The sequence below is a fragment of the Panthera onca genome, chromosome E1, assembly GCF_046562875.1.
Source record: "Panthera onca isolate mPanOnc1 chromosome E1, mPanOnc1 haplotype 2, whole genome shotgun sequence".
Taxonomy (NCBI): Eukaryota; Metazoa; Chordata; class Mammalia; order Carnivora; family Felidae; genus Panthera; species Panthera onca.
Window position 1 is genome coordinate 1562112 of NC_138352.1, and position 20599 is coordinate 1582710.

Genomic DNA, 20599 nt, shown 5'->3' on the forward strand with positions numbered 1-20599 from the left:
GTCGTTCAGTCAGTTAAGCTTCTGACTCTTGGTTTCAGCTCAGTTCATGATCCCAGGGTTGTGGAATCCAGTCCCGTGTTAGACTCTGTGCTGAGTGTGGAGCCTGCTTAAGATTCTCTCCCTCTCTCTCTCTCTCTCTCTCAAAACAACAACAACAACAACAACGACAACAACAACAACAACAACACAGATCTTCACTCCAGAAACTAACATTCTACTGTTGTGTTCTACAGGCGGTTTATAAGTCTGAAATAAAGAATTTACCCACAAATAAAATTCAAAACTGCATGAGTCATACACTTGAACATAAATCCAAAAACCTTCTGAAATCTTCAGGAAGCTTATCATTATAGATATGGGGAAGGTCAGTGTGCACGACTGGCACTGAAGCATACTCCTGGTCAAGTAACAAGTGCATCGTTAGAGAAGAAGCATTCAACTTGCTTAAGAATGCTCAGCAAAAACGAACATCCCAAAGGCACTGCTGACTCTAAATGCCTCATTCTCCCCATGCCCAGACCCAGTCTTTCCCAGGGTCCCTAGCTCAGGCTACCTAGCTAGTGCCCCCAAATAAAACCCCCAGAAAGTTACCACGCAGAGAGCGTTGCTCGAAATGATGCCCTTGGACTCTGCAGCACACGCGAGGCTCTGCCTGGAGCTAACCTAGCCCAACTGCCAAGCCTTCAGTCACATTAGGGTCTCCTAACCTTCTGGCCTTCCCTCCTGGCTGTCACGCATTCGACTTGTCACCTGGCTGCCTACGTGGCAAACTTTCTCCTATTTGCTGCTTCTCATCAGCAGCGTGAATGTATGAATTCATAATGTATGCATGCCCCAACATTAAGAACAAGCAGGCTTTGGAGGAGGTTCTCGGAGTCATTCTGTGGACTTTGTGACAACTGTTTGGCCTCAAAGAGGTTTTGACTGCTTCCGTCCCGGACCAGAGAGCTGTTGACTGGCAGGGTTGAGTGAGAGATGGCAGAGGGGCATGAGGCCTAACCAACTGCCTATCAGGCTTTGGGAACAGCTACTACTTGGCTGCAAACTGGTCTCTGTGACTCTCCATCCTACATATTCACCACTGTAGCAGGGTCACTGTTGAATACAAATGTGTACAGTGTGGACGGAATAATAAAATCACCTGGATAAAGTGCAGAAGAGCTTTACTTTTCCCTCTCATCTTCATGGGAAGTCTCATAGAAGAAAAACTGCAGTGCTTTCTGGATTGTTTATGGAGCCAATTTAGGACTGTCAGCCCAGGCTGCAAGGATTTCCTGGGCCCACCAATGAGAACTTACATGTCTCAGAAGTTTAAAAACACGCAGTCTCCTAAAACAGTCCTGGAGCACCAGGACCCCTGCCTCTGCGGTTCACGGGGCTCCTGGATGGGGTACGTGGGACCACGGTCAATGGGCTGTGCCTCTATACCAGAGATCTTTATCACAGGCGGGTTTTATAGCACGTGTCCTGGAATTGTTTTTAGAGTTTCCATACTTGCCCTCAAGAACTGCACCATTACATCCTCTATAAATACCAACAGGATAGTACTGGGTCCACAGAAAATCGCTCAAAACAGCTAATTCCCTAAATCAAGCTATTTTTCAAAAAGGGGCTCTTTCACACATGAAAAAATGCTCAACATCACTCATCATCAGGGAAAGGCAAATCAAAACCACAATGAGATACCACCTCATTCCCGTCAGAATGGCTAACATTAACGACTCAGGCAACGACAGATGTTGGCGAGGATGTGGATAAACAGGAACCCTTGTGCACTGCTGATAGGAATGCAAACAGGTACAGCCACTCTGGAGAACAGTATGGAGTTTCCTCAAAAAACTAAAAATAGAACTACCCTACGACCCAGCAATTGCACTACTAGGCATTGATCCACGGGATACAGGTGTGCTGTTTCGAAGGGACACATGCACCCCCATGTTTATAGCAGCACTATCAACAATAGCCAAAGTATAGAAAGAGCCCAAATGTCCATGGACAGATGAATGGATAAAAATGTGGTATATATATATACAATGGAATATTACTCGGTGATCAAAAAGAACGAAATCTCACCATTTGCAACAACGAGGATGGAACTAGAGTGTATTATGCTAAGCAAAATTAGTCAGAGAAAGACAAATATCACATGACTTCACTCATACGTGGAATTTAAGATACAAAACAGATGAACACAAGGGAAGGGAAGCAAAAATAATATAAAAACAGGGAGGAGGACAAAACATAAGAGACTCTTAAATATAGAGAACAAACGGAGGGTTGCTGGAGGGGTTGTGGGTGGGGGGATGGCTAAATGGGCAAGGAGCATTAAGGAGGACACTTGTCGGGATGAGCACTGGGTGTTATGTGTAGGGGATGAATCACGGGATTTTACTCCTGAAATCATTATTGCACTATATGCTAACTAACTTGGATGTAAATTATAAAAAAAAAAAAAGCGGCTCTTTCAACTCCACCCTGGGAACAGGTTCACAGACCTGTTTCATAAAGGAACCACACATTCAGAGAGCAGAGATCTAGAACCTGCCACCATCCCCATTTCTCTAATGCTCTGCTTGGCAGACGCCAGTGGTCTTCTCTCCCTTTGAATTCAGGAGGCCAGTGCTGTATGAGTACAGGTAAGAGAAAAGCAGACTTGCTGCCAGATGCTTCCCAAGCAGTAAACATCAGGTTTACTTGTCAAATCTTGTCAAAGATGGGCCACCTTGGTGTTTCCACTGCAGTGGGGAAATAAAAAAAACTCTCACTAATCTGTACTTTTTGGTAATTATTTTTTATCTTCCTAAAAGACCACCCCTTTCAATCAAATTTTTTTTTTTTTTTTTTTTTTTTTTTTTTACAGTATCAGGGATTTCTTTAAAAAGAGCAACTTCATTAGGAGATGACCGGGTCAATACTGACTCCCTGCCTACATTTCCTGATAAAACCTCATGCGTTCCTTCACTCATTTATCCATCCACCCACCTACCGATCGATTCATCCAATAAATACTCTTATCATGTGCCCAATATGTGCCAGGTGCTGAGGACATAATGATGAACAAGATGGATATGGCCTGTGCATTCATGAAGCTTACGGTGTACTGGAGAAGACGGACGATAAACATACATGTAACTAGGATACTTGTGAGTACTACGAAAGGGAGGCAGAGAAGGCTAACTGTGCCTTCAGACTTCGGGCACCCCTTTCTGTAGTGTATAGCTGTTGCTGGGAAGAATCTGCCCAGGCCAAGTCCGAGATTCCCGAGGACCCCTGCTACTTTGGAGGACCCATATGACTAGCTCACAGTGGAACGTGAAGAGAAGTTATGTATGTCACTTCTGGGTACAGGCCTTATAAGTAGGTATGCCTTCTCTTCCTTTCTCTTTCTCCTTCTGCCAGCTAGATGCAAGGAACTCTAATACCCCAGGCAGGGGTCAACAAACTGAGCCCGAGGCCTGTTTCTTTAAACTTTTATTGGAACACAGCCACACCCATTTATTTGCACATTGCAGCTGTTTTCCTGCTACCATAAGGAGTTGAGTGATTGTAACAGAAACTGTATGACCCACAAGCCTAAAATATTTATTATCTGGCCTTTTAAGAAAAAGTGTGCTGAGTCACAATATGGAAGGAACTTGACCCCATGAATCAACGCGTGGGATGGGCACCCATTCTATACTGGAGTGTTATGCAGGCAAGAAACAAACTTCTAATTTGTTACAATAGCTAGTGTTATCCTACCCCTTACGCAAAGTAAAGCACAATGTCCAATGACAGAATGTAACAGAAAATAGATGCTCAAAGTCAGGCTCCACTATACTTCCTTTTCTTATTGCAACATTTGGGTCCTAAATTTAATGTCAACACTGCTTAAATGTTTTAAAGTGTCATATTTTTACAATGGTTTTCAAGAATATGATCTCCGACTCAGTAAAATTAATTAAGCCCAAAGAACTTTTGCATTTGAAATCTTTGGCTTACAATATACAACCTACCCTTGTAATCTGTAGTAGTGTCCCTTTTTTAAAATAAAGAATGTATTTAGCCAGGTTTCTAAAAACAGCCCTACATACCAAACAAAAGACCTCAGGCTAAAATGTACTTTTCCTCAACAGTAATTAAGGCATCCCTAACAAGGCTAAGAATGAAAAAGAACTACCACAACAATCAGAGTTCAAACATTAATCAGGAAGAATACTCATAAAATAGCATAAGATAATTTGCTTGGGTTATAGGTCCATGACAGCATTTAAGGTCTTGTTCTCTTACCACAAAGATTCAAATATATTTATCTCAGCAGCAAGGGCAAAACGCCCTCCTTAAAAGAAATAATTAGTTCTTGGCTCCCCCACTCACAAGCTGTGCAACCACGAGCAAGGAACTTTAACCTTTCGGTGCCTCCACTCCTCATGAGCACTCCCTAACTAAAAAAGGTTGTAATGAGGACTAAATGAGAGAATGTACCCAACACCTAGCCCGATATAGGTGTTCAACACCCCAGTGTTGCCTTTCCTCTTTCCATGATTGGATCAAAGAAACCAGACTGTGCCATCATATTAAAATCCTATTCCACTGGCATCCTCTGTGTAGTAAGTAAACTCTTACCACATAGCAGTGATGGGACTCAACACTGAAGATGGAATGCATTAAAATTAAAACTTCCCAAAATAATAAAGTGCTCACACCAGTTTAAACTGAATGTCATGATTGTTAGGCACTGGAGTTAAATGTCAGTACCATTTTTCCTTGCTGAATACTAACTTACTTAGAGGACACGTAATTCAGGTCGTCACAGTATCACCCTATCAGAAGCATAGCAACCATAACGAGTCACTTTTATTCTACTTCATATACCAAGCTTAAGTGTGCCACATCCTCAAGACTCAGCACAAGCTTCTCTTAAAAAAAGAAAGTCACATGACATACTGCCGTGGGGTAAGAAAGAAAAAAGATCAGGGGTGCCAGGGTGGCTCAGTCGGTTAAGCGTCCGACTTCGGCTCAGGTCATGATCTTAGAGTTCATGGGATCGAGGCCCTGTCGGGCTCTGTGCTGGCAGCTCAGAGCCTGGAGCCTACTTCAGATTCTGTGTCTCCCTCACCCTCTGCCCCTCCTCCGCTCACACTCTCTCTCTCAAAAATAAATAAACATAAACAAAATTTAATTAAAAAAAAAAAAGAAAAAAGGTCAGACTGCAAAATACATGATTTCACTAAATCAAAACAAAAAGACTATGCGAGTATGTATACACTCACACATGCAGGAATTTAAAAAAGGAACAAAACTAAGATATATATCAAAATCATTAGTTCCTTTCACTAGTGTGATAAAAAACTTTTTTTCTTTCGGTTTCCTCGGTTTTTGAAACACTGACCATGTATTTCTTTTTAATAAGGTAAAAAGTTCATGAAACTAGAAAACAAACAGTATTTTGGACCCTTAGGATTTTTCCCCTTGATTTTTTTGCTTTTTGTTTTTTGGGTTTTGTTTTTTGGTTTTTGGGCTTTTTTTTTTTTTTGCAATAAAAAGAGATGATGCCATTTTTTGAACATTCTTATTTAAACAAAGAGGAGGAAAAAACCTTTTAACAGAGAAATGAAACCAGCTTTGAATACAAAAAAAAAAAATACAAAAAACAAAACAAAACAAAATAAAACAGAAAACGACTTGTGAGGAGTTGGAGGAATTAAAACTCTTGTCTCTGCTGGTAGGAATGTAAAATGGTGCAGCCACTGTGGAAAACAGTATGGCAGTTCCCAAAAAAATTAAAAATAGAATTACCGTAGGAGCCAGCGCTCCCACTTTGGGGTATATATCCAAAAGAGTTGAAAACAAGATCTCAAAAAGCTATCTATAACATCCATGTTCGTAGCAGCATTATTCAGTATAACTAAAATGTGGAAGCAACCCACGTGCCCGTTGACGGATGAATGGATAAGGAAAAAGTAGTATATACGTATAATGGAATATTACTCGGCCTTGAAAGGAAAGGAAATTCAGACTAATTCTGATTATGCTAAGTAAAACAAGCCAGCCACAAAAAGACAACTACTGTCTGATTCCACTTATATGAGGTAGTCGGGAGTATTCAAAATTGAAAAGACAGAGCGGAACTATGGTTGCAGGCTCCGGAGGCAGAAGAATGAGGAGCTAGTGTTTAAGGGATAGAGTTTCTGTGGTACAAGATAAAAAGAGTTCCAGGGATGGATTGCGGTGATGGCTGCATAACAATGTGAATATATTTAATGCCACTGAACTGTATATTTAGAAATGGTTCAGATGGTGGGGCGCCTGGGTGGCTCAGTTGGTTAAGCATCTGACTCTTGATGTCAGCTCAGGTCATGATCTTGTGGTTCGTGAGTCCGAGCCCCACACTGGGCTCCACACTGTCAGTGCGAAGCCTGCTTGGAAGTGTCTCTCTCTCTCTCTCTCTCTCTCTCTCTCTCTTTCTCTGCCCCTCTCCTGCTCTGTCTCTCAAAATAAATAAATTAAAAAAAAAAAAGTTCGGATGATAAGTTGTATGTTATTTGTATTTTACCACAATTAAAAAAGCATATATATATGTATATATATATACATACACAAAACATGTATATGTGCCTATGACTTACAAACTATACAAGCTACAACTGTATATATATATTTCCAAATATTTTGAAACATACACAAAACCCTGAAGTTTTGGTTTTTTTTTAAATTTTTTTTAATGTTTATTTACTTTTGAGACAGAGAGAGACAGAGCATGAGCAGGGAAGGGGCACAGACAGAGGGAGACACAGAATGTGAAGCAGGCTCCAGGCTCTGAGCTGTCAGCACAGAGCCCGACACGGGGCTTGAACTCACGAACCGTGAGATCATGACCTGAGCCGAAGTCGGGCGCTTAACCGACTGAGCCACCCAGGCGCCCCAAAACCCTGAAGTTTTTAAAATATGTACAAATAAATACAAATGGAAGTGCTAATATTTTCTTCCTGCACCCTAACGGATCTTCCCGCCCCCCCTAAGGAGGCCCAAACCCCGAGACTGTCACGCACCGGAAGGTGATGTCTCTCTCTCTTTCTCTCTCCAGCCCACACCTCACTGTGCGCACAGGAAAGAGCAGTACCATCAGTAACCACCCCCGACACCAGTTTGCCTTCTCTTCCTCCTGTCCTTCTCTGGCTTTCCACGAGTGCTGAACCCTTCTCCAGGGCCCCAAGCACATGCAGTCCTAACAGACTCAGCGAGTAGCAAATCCCTGGAAAGTTTAGAGAGAGACTGAAATCTGAACCGCATGTAAATGCTACTCACTGGCACCGTGGAGGATCCTTGAAAAACTCCTCAGTGAACTGGTAAAACTTGAATTAGAATGAGGTTTACCAGAGAAGTCTCCTGGGTGCCCCTGGAGCGAGGAGAATCCAAAGCCTTAAAAACACCGCTTGTGTGAAAACCATGACCGTCAACTAAGACCATTAAGTTGGATCTAAAATCAGGCTGTTTGGGGGAGAACGGTGAGGGGCGCTAGCGGGCTGCTGCAGAGGGACTTACCTTCAGTATTTCCGGTTCTTTGATATCCAGGGACCTCGTGTTCCAGTGTTGTAGGCTTTTATGTAATCTGTGATATTTATGAGCACTTGGTGGTGTAAAAAACCAGATCATGCACACCGCAGTCATGAACCCAAGGCCAATCCCCAGAAAGAGTCCGCTCACGTAATGGGGGAGGGGGAGGATGAGGTACCCATAGACACACATGATAAAGAAGCCCAGCGTCTTCACCGGCAGCTCCGGGTGCTGCACGGCCGAGTGGGCCTCGTCCTCGCTGTCCAGAGTCGGACCATCATCCGCCGGCACCTCGGGCCCGGCAGGGAGATCCGGGAGCTTGTCCGGCCCGCTCTCCACCTCCGCTTCCAAATCAAAGTCCTCGGTGTACAGTTCGCAAAACTCCTCATCCTCTTTGCTCACCAAGGCAGACAAGGAACATTTCTCAAGAACCAGGGAGCTTGTCTTCAGGCCTGAATCCTTCAGACCGCCGCCCTGGGCACTCTTCGGTTCTGCCTCTCTTGAGGGCGGCTCATCGGAGGACCTGGGGGGGTCACTCCCGGGGCCGCTGGGGTCACTCCCATAGGGGTCCCCCTCGGAGTCACACTCCTCTTCCTTGATGCTGTAGTTGTTATTGCTTTCCAAGTGACCGTTCAAGCTGGACAGATTGGAGAGTTCTGAAGCACTTGAAGATAAGGCTTTGGGCCTATGGCTGCCACTTTCCTCCCCTATAATTTTACTAAGGAGCTGAAAAGGCTCATAGATGACTTCTGAAAGGCGACGCTTAGTGTCTTCGATTTTAGCCTCCATCTCGGGCACTTTAAAAAAGGAGCGCGTATCGGAGGGAGAAGTCAGTGGGGAAGAGGGCGCAGTTTTGGAATCTCCACCTGTGCTCCGTGGCTGTGTGAACTGCTTGAACAGGTGTAAATTGAGCTTGGAGTCCGGTGGTTTATAGGACACGGAATCCGACTCCTGCCTGGAGGTGTCTGTGGACAGAGACTTGACTAACGTCTTCATCAAGTGCCTGTGCCTCGAGGGGTGTGGGGACTCTTTTGGCTCCACCTCGGTCGACAGGGACTTCACAAGGCTCATGAAGGGTTTTGCACTGGAGAGGGTGGAGGCTGAGGCACTGGACGACAGGACAGGAGACTTGGAAGGAGAGGACAGTGGGGAGGAAGAACTGGTTTTCTGCTCAGAAAGGGATGACACACTGGGAGAGCTAGCTAAGGGCCCGGACGAAGATGACCCTGGGGACAGAGCCAATGGCACTGTACTTAATACTTGCACTGCCGGAGGAGGGGACTCCAACAGCTTTACAGTGTTCTCGGAGACGGGCAAAATGGCAGGGGACACGGACAGTCCATCTGCCAGGATGGACTGAGCAGCAGGGCCAGCGGAGTCATAGCCACCCTGGGGTTCAAAATAGAGGTCTTCCTTGGCCTCGAGCCCCGTTACAATGCTTTGGTCGTCCAGCCCCTCCTCGAGGTACTCCCTGAACTCCTCCTCTTCTTCCTCCTCCTCCTCCCCGGATGCCGAGAAGTGAATGGCGATAGTGTCTCGGGACACGGACCTCTGCACGTGCACTCTGGGGGCTGATGGTTTTGGCATGTCAATGGTTTTCTCGGCATGGCGACCATTCAGACTTGTCATTGCCGGCTTCACGAGGGCTCAGGCTCTGCAAAAACAGCAAGAAAACCAGAAGTCAGAAAGTCACTTCTCCACAGGAGAAACTGTCACGTGCACACTGGAGCACAGATGTCGCTCACTTCCAAACGGTGATTATGCCTTGACTTGGCAGGTGGCCACTGTTTGTCACTTGAGCAGGTCTGATGGTTTAATTTTCACCAGATAAATCCCAGTTAGGCATTCTCTTTTATGAGCAAACTCCAAACTGGTATTACAAATGCCATACAGTCTGTCTCACTTTCGCAACATCTGAGTAACCGTTTCCTCCCTCTTAACTGGCTCATTTCGATCAGCAATTCTAGATTTCAACACTTAAAATACCTGTACAATAGAGGTTACCAGCATCACTTTCGAAGTCCAACGAGATAAAATGCGGCATCCTGGTGATTTTGAGGATCTTGGAACAAAAATTTCACCAGTGTTTTCTAGCTATAAAAAGCCAACCCAGGAGGATTATTGCTTCCATTGCAATTTTCTCAGCCATCCTAACAATTATTTGGTTTGCCTCTCCCACCAAGACTCATACTATCTTGCCATTGCAAAGAAGCAGCAAAGTCTCCAAGGGCAGCAAGGGAAATCTGTCAATGAATTGCTATGACCTGTTGGCTTCTTTATTCCCCAAATGGCAGCGTATTTAGGCAGCCATGAAGACATGGGCATATGCTGGGGCTTCAGGATAAAGGAAACACATTTTAAACTGAATCCACGATTCAGAGGGCAGAAAAATTAAGGATCAATGTCGTAACCCACCACCAACCAAGAACTCGAAGGGCTACGGTCAGAGACGTGGAAGCTATGCTTTCTGCTCTTCTGGAGCTTAGCAGTCAGCTGGGGAGAAGACAGACACCTGGGCAGCGGAACTAAAGTCACCAAGCCGACTCTGTGACATCTGGTACATTACTTCTCTCCCCATTGACTAATGGGCACCACACATCATAACAGACCCTACAAAGTGGAAATTGGCACCACAATCTGGAAAGAGACCCTGTCAAAGGAGCAAGAACACACTTGAGGAATGAATTTCAGGTGTTCTGAGGAGGCTGAGACCATTGTAGGAAGCAGGACACCGCACTCAGTGTTTTAAACTGATGGGTCAGGGGCGCTTGGCTGGCTCAGTCGGCAGAGCTATGCAACTCAATCTCAGGACCATGAGTTCAACCCCATGTTGGGTGTGGAGCATACTAAATTAAAAAAAAAAAAAAAAAAAAAACACATTAAAAAAATAAAATAATAAGCGGATGGGTAGGTTGTGACAGAAAGGGCATGATTAGAAAGAGGGGAAAAGGTGTGAAGATGAGCATGGGCATGGTTGTCCTGCCACACGGGTCTGTCCTTTACCTCCAAGGGTGTGGGTGGGGTGGGGTGCTGGGGAGCACTGGGAGACCACCGGTACAAGAGCAGCATCATGGGAAGTGGAAGAGCGGCCCCGGGAGCTGCCAAATAGGGCTTCTGGTACTTTCTCCTTTTCCAGTTGATTCTGTGGGACCCCGAACAAGCCTAAACTTCTCTGGTTCTCAGAATTGTCATCTGTAAAATGGAGAATCAAGAGTTCTTTCCAAATCTAAAACCCTACATGTTTATGACGATTGTATACCACCCAACGTAATACACTCAAACAAGTCATCTACCATCGACGATCAACATTACATTGCTTGCTTGTTTCTTCAATTTGAAGAGCTCCCATATTGAAGTCTTCTGCCAAATATTAATTTCCAAAATGCTGGCAACTGATACTACTAACAGGAGAAAAGGCAAACCCATGGTGGGAGGGGGGCAGGCAACAGTGATCCTGGGTCCCTAGAACAGAAAATACCCCAACGATGACAAGAATTACCATTCAAGGGCCCAGTCACAACATGGACACATCTGAAACACCCCTTTTTTAGTATGAATACTTAAGAGAAATTACTTTCACTGAAACTTTCCAACAGAGCTTTGCCCCTGCTCATCCATGACCCTCAGACTCTCCTATCACCAGTGGATTCAGGAAAAGGACAGACAAAGCCGTTTAAATCCAAGAGCTGAGGGCAAGTTAGAAAGACAAAGCCTCCGGTCTAGGACCATCTTCCCGGTTATCTTTGAGCCAACAGGTTTGAAAGCTTAGTAAGAAAAATACCAAGTGCAACACATATTTTTCATTTGTCACCTAGTTTTTTAAGGGCAATTTAAAAAGAAAATGATAGAGGTAATTTAAAAAGAAAAGGTTGATAGTTGATAATTCTCAGTAGGCTGAAAAATGAGTTTCATTTAAATTGCCTTAATAACATCAAGGACCACGTGTAGGGCTCCGCTGTTCTGAGGCTGCCTGATGGCATGGTGGCTGCAAGTTAAAATGACTGCGGGCACAGGTGCAAATACAGAGCACGATGTGGGGGCTGGACAGTGTGAGCTGGTCTTCTGGGGAGCAAGGCGAGAGTGGAGAGGCCTGTCCGTAGTTGAGGGTGGGAAGGCCTAGGAATCGGCAGGCAAAGTCAGGTCCAGGAAGGGGCCCACGGGAGAAAACAGTAGTGTATCCAGGAGCCTGTGGCACAGTGAGCAGGCACCTGCCCAGGAAGGAGCACCATCAGGGGCCTGCTCGCCCACCTCTCCACAGAGTCAGGCCCTGACTTGCCAGTTGAAGGGACCTCTGCTAATCTCTGATCAGACTGTCTCAAGGCCTGTGTCAGCCAGCAGGGCCCACGGGGGACTCCGTGGAGAGCTGGATGCCAGAGATCCAGCTAAGGGCAGGCAGTCTGGCTCATCATCTAATGTCTCTCTCCTGGGCTCAGGTAAGTAGCCTGAGAGATCCAGAGTAAACTCCCCCAAATCCACCCTGACCATTTATTTCACTGGTGTGCTTTTTGTGCTTGTTTGCTTTTACAAATACATGCCACGTGAGGCCAGAGCAGCACTGCTACTGCTTAAATACAAGAAAATCTCAGGGCTCTGTTCACTCGTCTGCAAAATGAGGGGATGAGACTAAAGAAAAGCTGCTTCTAGGACCAAAATTGCTGGATAATTGAGTGTCCTGGAACCAGAGTGGATACTATGGGTTCCAGACAACCCATCAAGTGGTCACTCCCTCCTCCTGGGGACTACTGCAAGCCTCCTCCTCTCTGTCCTCCCATTGGCTGGCTGCTGGGGCCAGCAAAACTGACCCTCCCACAATCACAGCCCTGCAGGACAGCCAAGGTCAAGAGAAAAAAGCACCTGACTGTTGCCCAGGAAGATTATGTGGTTTGTTCAAGGCCGCAGCACTGACTAAAGGAGGGGGAGGGAGGGACAGTTAGACATGGGCTTTTGACACTGATGTCCTGATGCCTTTTTCACCACAGCAAGCTGCTTCCTCTAGCACATCACGCACATTCTTTATGACTGCTTTGTCCTAGCACCCGCCGTCTGTGCTCCTCCACGGACAGCTCTCCCAGGAACTAAGGGCTCAGTTCTCAACAACCAGCCTGTGACCAGCTGCATGGAGAAATGGAGAGTCGTCTCATTATCCATCCGACAACCTAGTATCCTAAAAAAGTACCTAGCTCACTAGCGCCTGCCCTCCACCACCCAAACTCAATTATAACTGCGCTTCAAAAAAGGAGACAACCTTATCAAGCCCTTGGGAACTGAAATGCCCGAAAAGGAAATTTCCTTCCCAACAGGTCTCCTTCTTCCAAAGCCACCAGCAGATCACAGGACCCCGGGCTTTGACCCTGACTCCAGAGTCCTCAGAGGGGGAGGGCCTATATCTTATGTTGCCATATAGGATTTCCTGCCAGAGATTCATTTAAGCAAAAGTCTGATTTGGTCATGAGCAAAGTGGGGCTGAAGATTTACTGTGTCCAGCCCCAGAATGGATGGGAATGTTAGAGACAACACTGAAAAACTGAGGCCGGAGGTCCGGTGTCTGGGAGGGCAAGCTGTATTATCAGGCTCACCATTCTGCTGAAAACTAACACTGAATTCAATATTAAAAAGAAAGGGAAAAAAAAAAAAACCCCGAAAACTTCTGAAAAGCACTGAAATTTTAACAACTGGGAAAGGAATAACCAGGCTGAGACTACGGAAAATGGGAACCCGGAGAAGAGCTCTGGAGAAGCCATTCTTGCCCTCAAAACACTGGATGATTCTGACAAATGGGAACTATTTATTTCCTTATTTTTTTTAAATGTTTATTTTTGAGAGAGAGAGAGAGAGAGAGAGAGAGAGAGAGAGAAAAGTGTGAGTGGGGGAGGGGCAGAGAGAGGGGTGACACAGAATCTGAAGCAGGCCCCAGGCTCTGAGCTGTCAGCACAGAGCCGGAGGCGGAGCTTGAACTCATGAACCGTGAGATCATGACCTGAGCCGAAGTTGGTCGCCCAACCGACGGAGCCAGCCAGGCGCCCCAGGAACTTGAATTTTAGTGCTCTTCTGAGCAGAAATCAAAGTCCAGGGCTGGCTGAGATACAGCACTAGCTGAAGACCCTTCCACCATGAGCTGCTCCAGAGGGCCACACGTGCTCAGCAGTGGGTGAACAAGGAGCAAACCGGCCCTCTTCGAGTTGAGAGCTTTGAGAACATAACGCTAAGTGAAGTACGCTGGTCACAAAAAGCCAAATGCTGTGTGAGTCCACTTATTTGAGCTTTCTCAAGTAGTCAGCTTCATATAAACACAGAGTAGAAGGCAGTTACCGGGGGTTGGGGAAGGGGAAACGAGGAGATGTCTCACGGGCACAGACTTTCAGTTTTGTATGATGAAGAAGTTTTGGAGACTGGTTGCAAAACAATGTGGAGCTACTAACACTACTGAATTGGACACCTAAAGAGTTAAGATGGTAAATTTAGTGCTATGTATATTTAACCATAAATTGGAAATAAAAAATATTTTGAAAAATATTCATTCAAAACTTCACAATGATGTGATATTAACACTGTGAACTACTTATCATGCCAACTAAAACAATTCTATTCAAAAAGCTCACACTGCTCTTTAGTATTTACCATACGGTTACATTTTTAGGTAACAAGTGCAATTGTATTTATGCTCCCATACTTTGTGGGGGTCAAAAAAACTTTAGAGCCCAATGGCCCCTGCACCTTACCCACGTATGTTTCAGGGAAAAAGGATATTTGAAACTCTTTTGCTGATGGGTCTTTCCTAAGGTCTTGACTGCCATTCTCCATTAAAGTTACTATGCCTTGTAAAGATGGTCACTGCTCTCATTAAGACTGAGAAAGCTTCAAAGAAGGGCTTCTCTCCCTAGCATTTATGCAGGATTCTATCCTATCCAGTCTAAAAACAAGGAATAAATCAATGGCTCTCATCTAACCTGAGCTTATAAAAAACAAAGACCTTAAACAGGAAGGTAGCAGCCAACTGCCCTATCACGAAGTCTGTGAGGCTCTCAAACTTAGTACAGTCAGAGTTAGAATATGAAACATCCATGAGATTTATTTTATTTCTAGTCACTCAAAAAGGTTATTGTCGTTAATGAGGCCATGAAAAACCAATCAATGATAAATCAGACTATATAATGAAAGATGAACAACTATTTCAAGACTCAATTTTGGCATTTATTAACTCAAATATAATAACCTCCCTGAATTCTGATGATTTTTTTTTTTTTTTTGCGGGGGGAGGGGGCTAATATTCTAATAAAAACTGCCCTTCCTACCTCCATCTGTATTTGAAACAATTCAATCCTGGGATTTTATAGAGTCATAAAAAGAGAAAATAGTTCCTTCCAGGCTGCTCACTTATCAGAAACCCATCCCACTTGGTCCTCCCACATTAAAACAAATAGTGATGTGGCCATTATGATCAACATTATTATTACTTTCTAATTCATATACTAGATTAGAAGGAGTGCGGGAGGAAGGAAAAAGTCAGAGGGGGAAGCAAGGAGGGAAGAGAGTGATTCTGACTGCAAACGGAACTGGTTTCCAGATAAAGTGTGTACAGTAACACAGCAGATCTTAGGAAACAAGCCTGTTTGGAATATGCCTCATTTCTCAGGAGCATCACTAATCCTTCAAGATCATTATTAAAATGCTTTGTCTTTGTAAAATTCAGCCTGTTAGATATTTGCTGCCTCTGAACAAGCTTGCACTTGGACATATGATGTATGAATACCATCTGCTAGCATGGGTTGAGTCAGTCAATAGTTTTAATTCAAAAACTTCTCTTGGCAGGGGAATAGAAGCAAGCTGCATTGTGTTGCAGAGGATGGCTTAATACCTCTTATCTGTGCATTTTTTAATAGGATTTGGTTTTATAAAAAATACGAAAGAGGCCTTAAGACTCCATTTTTCCACCTTGATGCTGCTGAGGAAACAGGTGAATCTAGTCAAACCCACCATAGTAGAAAGGTCTGATTTAGTCTAAAAATCTCAAGTGCATCTTAACAGCTATCCCTTGATTCATTTAAATTCAATGAAGCAGCTGAGAATTGCCAGCAGCCATTCTAATCTGTTAATACTCCACCTCGCAAACAAAAATCAATATTGACATTATAGATAATGAACTAGCTCGGGCCTTAGTTTCATTTAAGAAAAGAAAAGCAAGAGAAAAGAAAGTACTCTACTTCCAGCACAGGCAACCCTCTCAAGACACTTGGACTGATTGTTAGAAACTCAGAATGCCTTTCCCATTAGTTCTTAGATTCTGAGACCCACCCTCCAAAGTTTCTTCCAGCCTGGCAGGGTTCAAGCACCACAAACAACACAACACAGGTTTTATAACTGCTAATAAACAACAGGTCCACCCTCTTGGGCCACAAGGCATGGACCTTTTACCGGCCGCAAAGAAGGTCTAGCTGGGAAGAATGCCATACCCATGGAGGAAAAAGGTGTTCAAACGCATCAACACGATTAGAATTTTGCTTTACAGACTGCTAGATAGATCTAATAATGAAATCCAAGTTCAGTTCACAGTAACTCATTCAAAACCAGGTCACGCCTCCAGCACAACCACACAAAGTCTATGGAGGTTTACAAAGGTTAACGCCGGTGCCACCCACTGCGGGGAACTCAAGGAGACAACAGATGGACATCGTGTATGACATCTATACGAAAGCAAAAAGGCCCTAGAGTAAAATAAAAACCTGGAACAGGTATGCCCAAATCAGATGGTGCTAATTAAGTCAAGAAGTCTGGGAATATATATATATATATATATATATATATGTATATATATATATATATATATATATATATATATTTTTTTTTTTTTTTTTTTTTTTTTTTTTTAAGCAGAAAAGTTATGGCTGGGGGCGCCTGGGTGGCTCAGTCGGTTGAGTGTCTGACTTCAGCTCAGGTCATGATCTCGCGGTCTGTGAGTTCAAGCCCCGCATCAGTCTCTGTGCTGACAGCTCAGAGCCTGGAGCCTGCTTTGGATTCTGTGTATCCTTCTCTCTCTGCCCCTCCCCCGCTCATGCCCTGTCTCTCTCTCTGTGTGTCAAAAATAAACATTAAAAAAAATTAAAAAAAAAAAAAAAAAAGAAAGAAAAGTTATGGCTGCGGCCTACACATGAAAAGAATATTGCAGTTATGAAGCATCAGAGCATGGAAAGGCACAGAGATGGGAACAAGAGGGTCGCTGAATGGTTGGGTTAGCTATGGCTGAGGGGCTGCACTGGGGGGTGTGGGAGGAAGGCTAATATTTGAATTAAGGGCAGGGAATCAATTATTCAAAACCTTGAAAGGCTAAGCATTTGGATTTATACTTATTTATTTTTTTGAGAGAGAGAGCATGCATGAGCGGGGAAGAGGCAGAGAGAGAGAGGGAGGGAGAGAGAGAATCCCAAGCAGGCTCCACATTCAGCATGAAGATTAACGTGGGGCTCGATCCCATGACCCATGAGATCACAACCTGAGCTGAAACCAAGAGTTGGACGCTCAACCGACTGAGCTACCCATATGCCCCTGGTTTTGTATTTAAATCTTAGGAAACAGAACCCCTGTAGATTCTTGAGAAGTGTGAAAACTGGGAAGAGATGTTTTTGTTCAGGTGAGTGAGTGCCTGGAAGCTAGGAGGCAGGTGTTGGAAATCTGGAAGAAGGGTAAGAAAAGAGTCGTTAGTGGCTGTGTTCACCAAATAACACATTTCAAAAGCTGATGTTCATGGGGTCTAACGTTAACAACACGCAAATCTGGGAAAGAGTTATAGTGCTCCTTATTCAGTTTTTATTTTTTGCAACTATTTTAAATACTGAAATTATTTCTAAATTAAAAAAAAAAACATCAAAAAGGGGCACCTGGTGGCTTAGTTGGTTAAGCGTCCAACTCTTGGTTTCGGCTCAGGTCATGATCTCACGGTTTTTGAGTTTGATCCCCACATCAGGCTCTGTGCTGACAGTGCGGAGCCTGCTTCGGACTCTCTCTCTCTCTCTGTTCCTTCAACACTTGTGCTCTCCCTCTCTCTCTCTCTCAAAATAAATAAATAAACTTTAAAAACAACAACAACAAAAGCGGCGTTCCTCACCATTATTTGGCTTTGGATCTGTTGGCAAACGTTGCTCCCTCCTGCCTCCCACTGTTGTACCAGACAGAATGATCAAGGCCAGTTACAGGTAGTAACAGGAGGCAGCCTAAGTTTTACCTTCCTTGAACTTTTTAAAATTTTATTTTGAGATAATTATAGGCTCACAGTAAGTTGCAAAGGAAGTGCAAAGAGGTGCTGTGTACCTTTCACCAACCATTCCTTAAATTTTCAAGCCAAATCAATTCCAAGTGGTTAAGAAGTCAGGTTTTAGGGGTGCCTAGGTGGCTCAGTCCATGGAGCATCCGACTTCGGCTCAGGTCATGATCTTGCAGTTTGTGGGTTCAAGCCCCAAGTTAGGCTCCACGCTTACAGGGCGGAGCCTGCTTGGGATTCTCTTTTTCTCTTCCCAGCTCTCTCTCTGCCCCTCCCCCACACAAGTGTATGCTTGTGTGCTCGTGCACATACTGTCTCTCAAAATAAATAAATAAACTTAAAAAAGAAAGAAAGAAAGAAAGAAAGAAAGAAAGAAAGAAAGAAATCAGGTGTTAACCACAGACCACCAATCCATCCCTGTAAGAAAAATGCATCTACCTAAGAGTGGAACTTCCCCTTATAAGGACTTTCTGATAGTCCTTCTTAAGGTCTTAAATGGTCAAGTTTAGGAAGGTGTCATCAATAGATAATTCCCAATACAGCATCAATAGATACGTAAACAGGCAATTCAACTAAAAGTTCAAATGGCCAAGGAACAAACAAACGAAAAAGGCTCAGCTCACTGAAAGCAACAGATAGCTGGGAAACAAATCAGTGAAACAATTTTAGTCATCGAAAACCATCACTGAAATATAATCTGTGATGCTCTCAAAGGCACACTGAGACAAACTGATTATTGTTGCCCTAATGGTTGGAACATGATTAGTAAAAAACTTTTCTGAAAACAATTTTGCAGTAACTATTAAGTCCCTCAATAATGTTCATTCCATACATGCACTAGGCAAAATCAGAGGTGGGTGGAGGGCGCCTGGGTGGCTCAGTTGTTTAAGCGTCAGGCTCTTGATCTGGGCTCAGGTCATGATCTCACCGTCCTGAGATGGAGCCCTGTGTCTGGCTCCACACTGGGCGTGGAGCCTGCTTAAGATTCTCTCTCTCCCTCTGCCCCTCCCCCATGCTCTCGCACTCACTCTCTCTCTCTCTCTCAAAAAAAAAAAAAAAAAAAAAAAAATAGAGGGCAGCAGGCAGCATTAATGCCAGTCTTCTCTCTATAATGGGCATATCAGTAATTTTTACTTTCTAATTTTAGACCAAATACTTCCAAAATGTGGGAAAAAAAATTACATGTAAATGCATGCCAATCTTTAAAATAAAATCACGATCTTTGGAATATAAAATTGTACTAGTCCTTCCCTCCCCCACCTTACCCATGAGAAAACTAAGTTACAGAAAAGATTCATTTTTATAAAATGAGTCACACCATATGTATACATGCGATCTGTTTTTATACACAAGACTCCACAGAGAAGTAATCTAGCACATGGGTATCAATGAGGCCTTTGGCTTCAGTTCCAATAACTTGGGAGGAGTGTGACCCTCAGGCAAATTAAAGCCTCTGTTTAAGGGTCTTAAGCCTCTGTTTCTCCATCTGTAAAATGGGAACGGTAAAAGAGTGTTCAGATTAAATAAAACAATTTATGTAAGGCACTGAGCATGGTCCCTGGTATAGAACAAGCATTCCTTAAATGTTATCTGTGCTTGTAAGTATTTCCTCACATCAACAGAGATTCTTTTACACATGATTTTAAATAGCTAGATAAAATGAATATTCTATAACAGAACCATTTCATCACATCCACATCACTTGGAATTTTTTGCTGTTACAAACAATGCTACAATACATTATGATTTTATACACAGATACACAGCCTTTGACTGCCTCTCTGATTATCTCCTCAGTAAATAGTTTTAGAAGCGGTATTAGGGGTTAAATAGCATATGTACAATTTCGAAACAACAGTTTTCCAGCTCATTGTAGAAACCTTCTAAAACAGATGTATGCAGAAGAAAAGTGAAGTTTTCTCCTGCTCCCCTCGAATCAACAGTTTAGAATGTATCCTTCCTTCCACTCGTTTTATTTGCATTTATCAACACACACAAACACATAAAACTGTTTCTGTTTTTTTGTCTTAAATGAGATCATACTATACAGATTGCTTTGCAGTTTGTTTTTCACTTACTATTTCTTGGACTTCTCCCCATGCCTATCTATAGAAGTCAGCAGGTACGCACACACGCACATGCTTTTTCCACATAGTACAGATATACCATCATCCACTTACTCATTCCTTTGATAGAAATTTGAGGGTTTTTTTGAGTTTTCACTATCAGAAACAATGCTATCTTGAAAAGCCTTTCCTATAAATCTTGTATACAAGTGCAACTCTATCTGTAGGGTACATTCTTAGAGGTGGAATTGATGGCTCAAAGGAGGTGCCTGTTTACAATTTTGGAACTGTCTTGCCAATTCGCCCAATTTGCTAACGATGTATGAAGCATCCACCTTGAACTTTTGTCAAGACTGAACATCGTTTTTAATTTTTGTCCATCTGATTGATAGTAAAAAGGCATCTCAATGTTTTGATAATCACTTCAAGCTTTCCCCCCTCTGTTTCCCTTCTTCTGTTAACCAGTCATTCATACTTCTTTGCTCAAGCATTTTTCCTACTCACTTTATGAGTCATGGACAGTTACCACTTTCTCTCCTGTGTGTTGCAATATTTTCCCCCATCTCTGATCTGACTTTTAACTTAATTTTTAAATATATAAAGTTTTCTATTTTGAGGTGTTGAATCTCTCAGTCTCTTAACTTTACAGTTCTGGGTTTTATACTTCCCAAGGAGGCCTTCCCCATTTCATCAGCATAAGAGCATCAGTCTCTGAAATCATTGCAGAAAATGATGACAATAGCAT

The 20599-nt window shown here is 43.5% G+C and overlaps 1 protein-coding gene across 6 annotated transcripts in view; it reads right to left on the reverse strand.

Annotated features, from left to right (window-relative positions):
- TEX2 (testis expressed 2) overlaps positions 1-20599 on the reverse strand; it is a 104505-nt gene that overhangs the window by 51837 nt on the left and 32069 nt on the right. For 4 of the 6 annotated variants that reach the window (XM_060645699.3, XM_060645693.3, XM_060645697.3 and 1 more), the window contains exon 2: positions 7525-9190. In XM_060645699.3, the coding sequence (XP_060501682.2) occupies positions 7525-9165 (1641 nt within the window). In that variant the 5' untranslated portion in view covers positions 9166-9190. Of the gene's footprint in view, positions 1-7524; positions 9191-10539; positions 10729-12576; positions 12649-20599 lie in introns of all 6 variants that reach the window. The other 2 variants (XM_078438293.2, XM_060645694.3) reach the window with 2 other exon arrangements.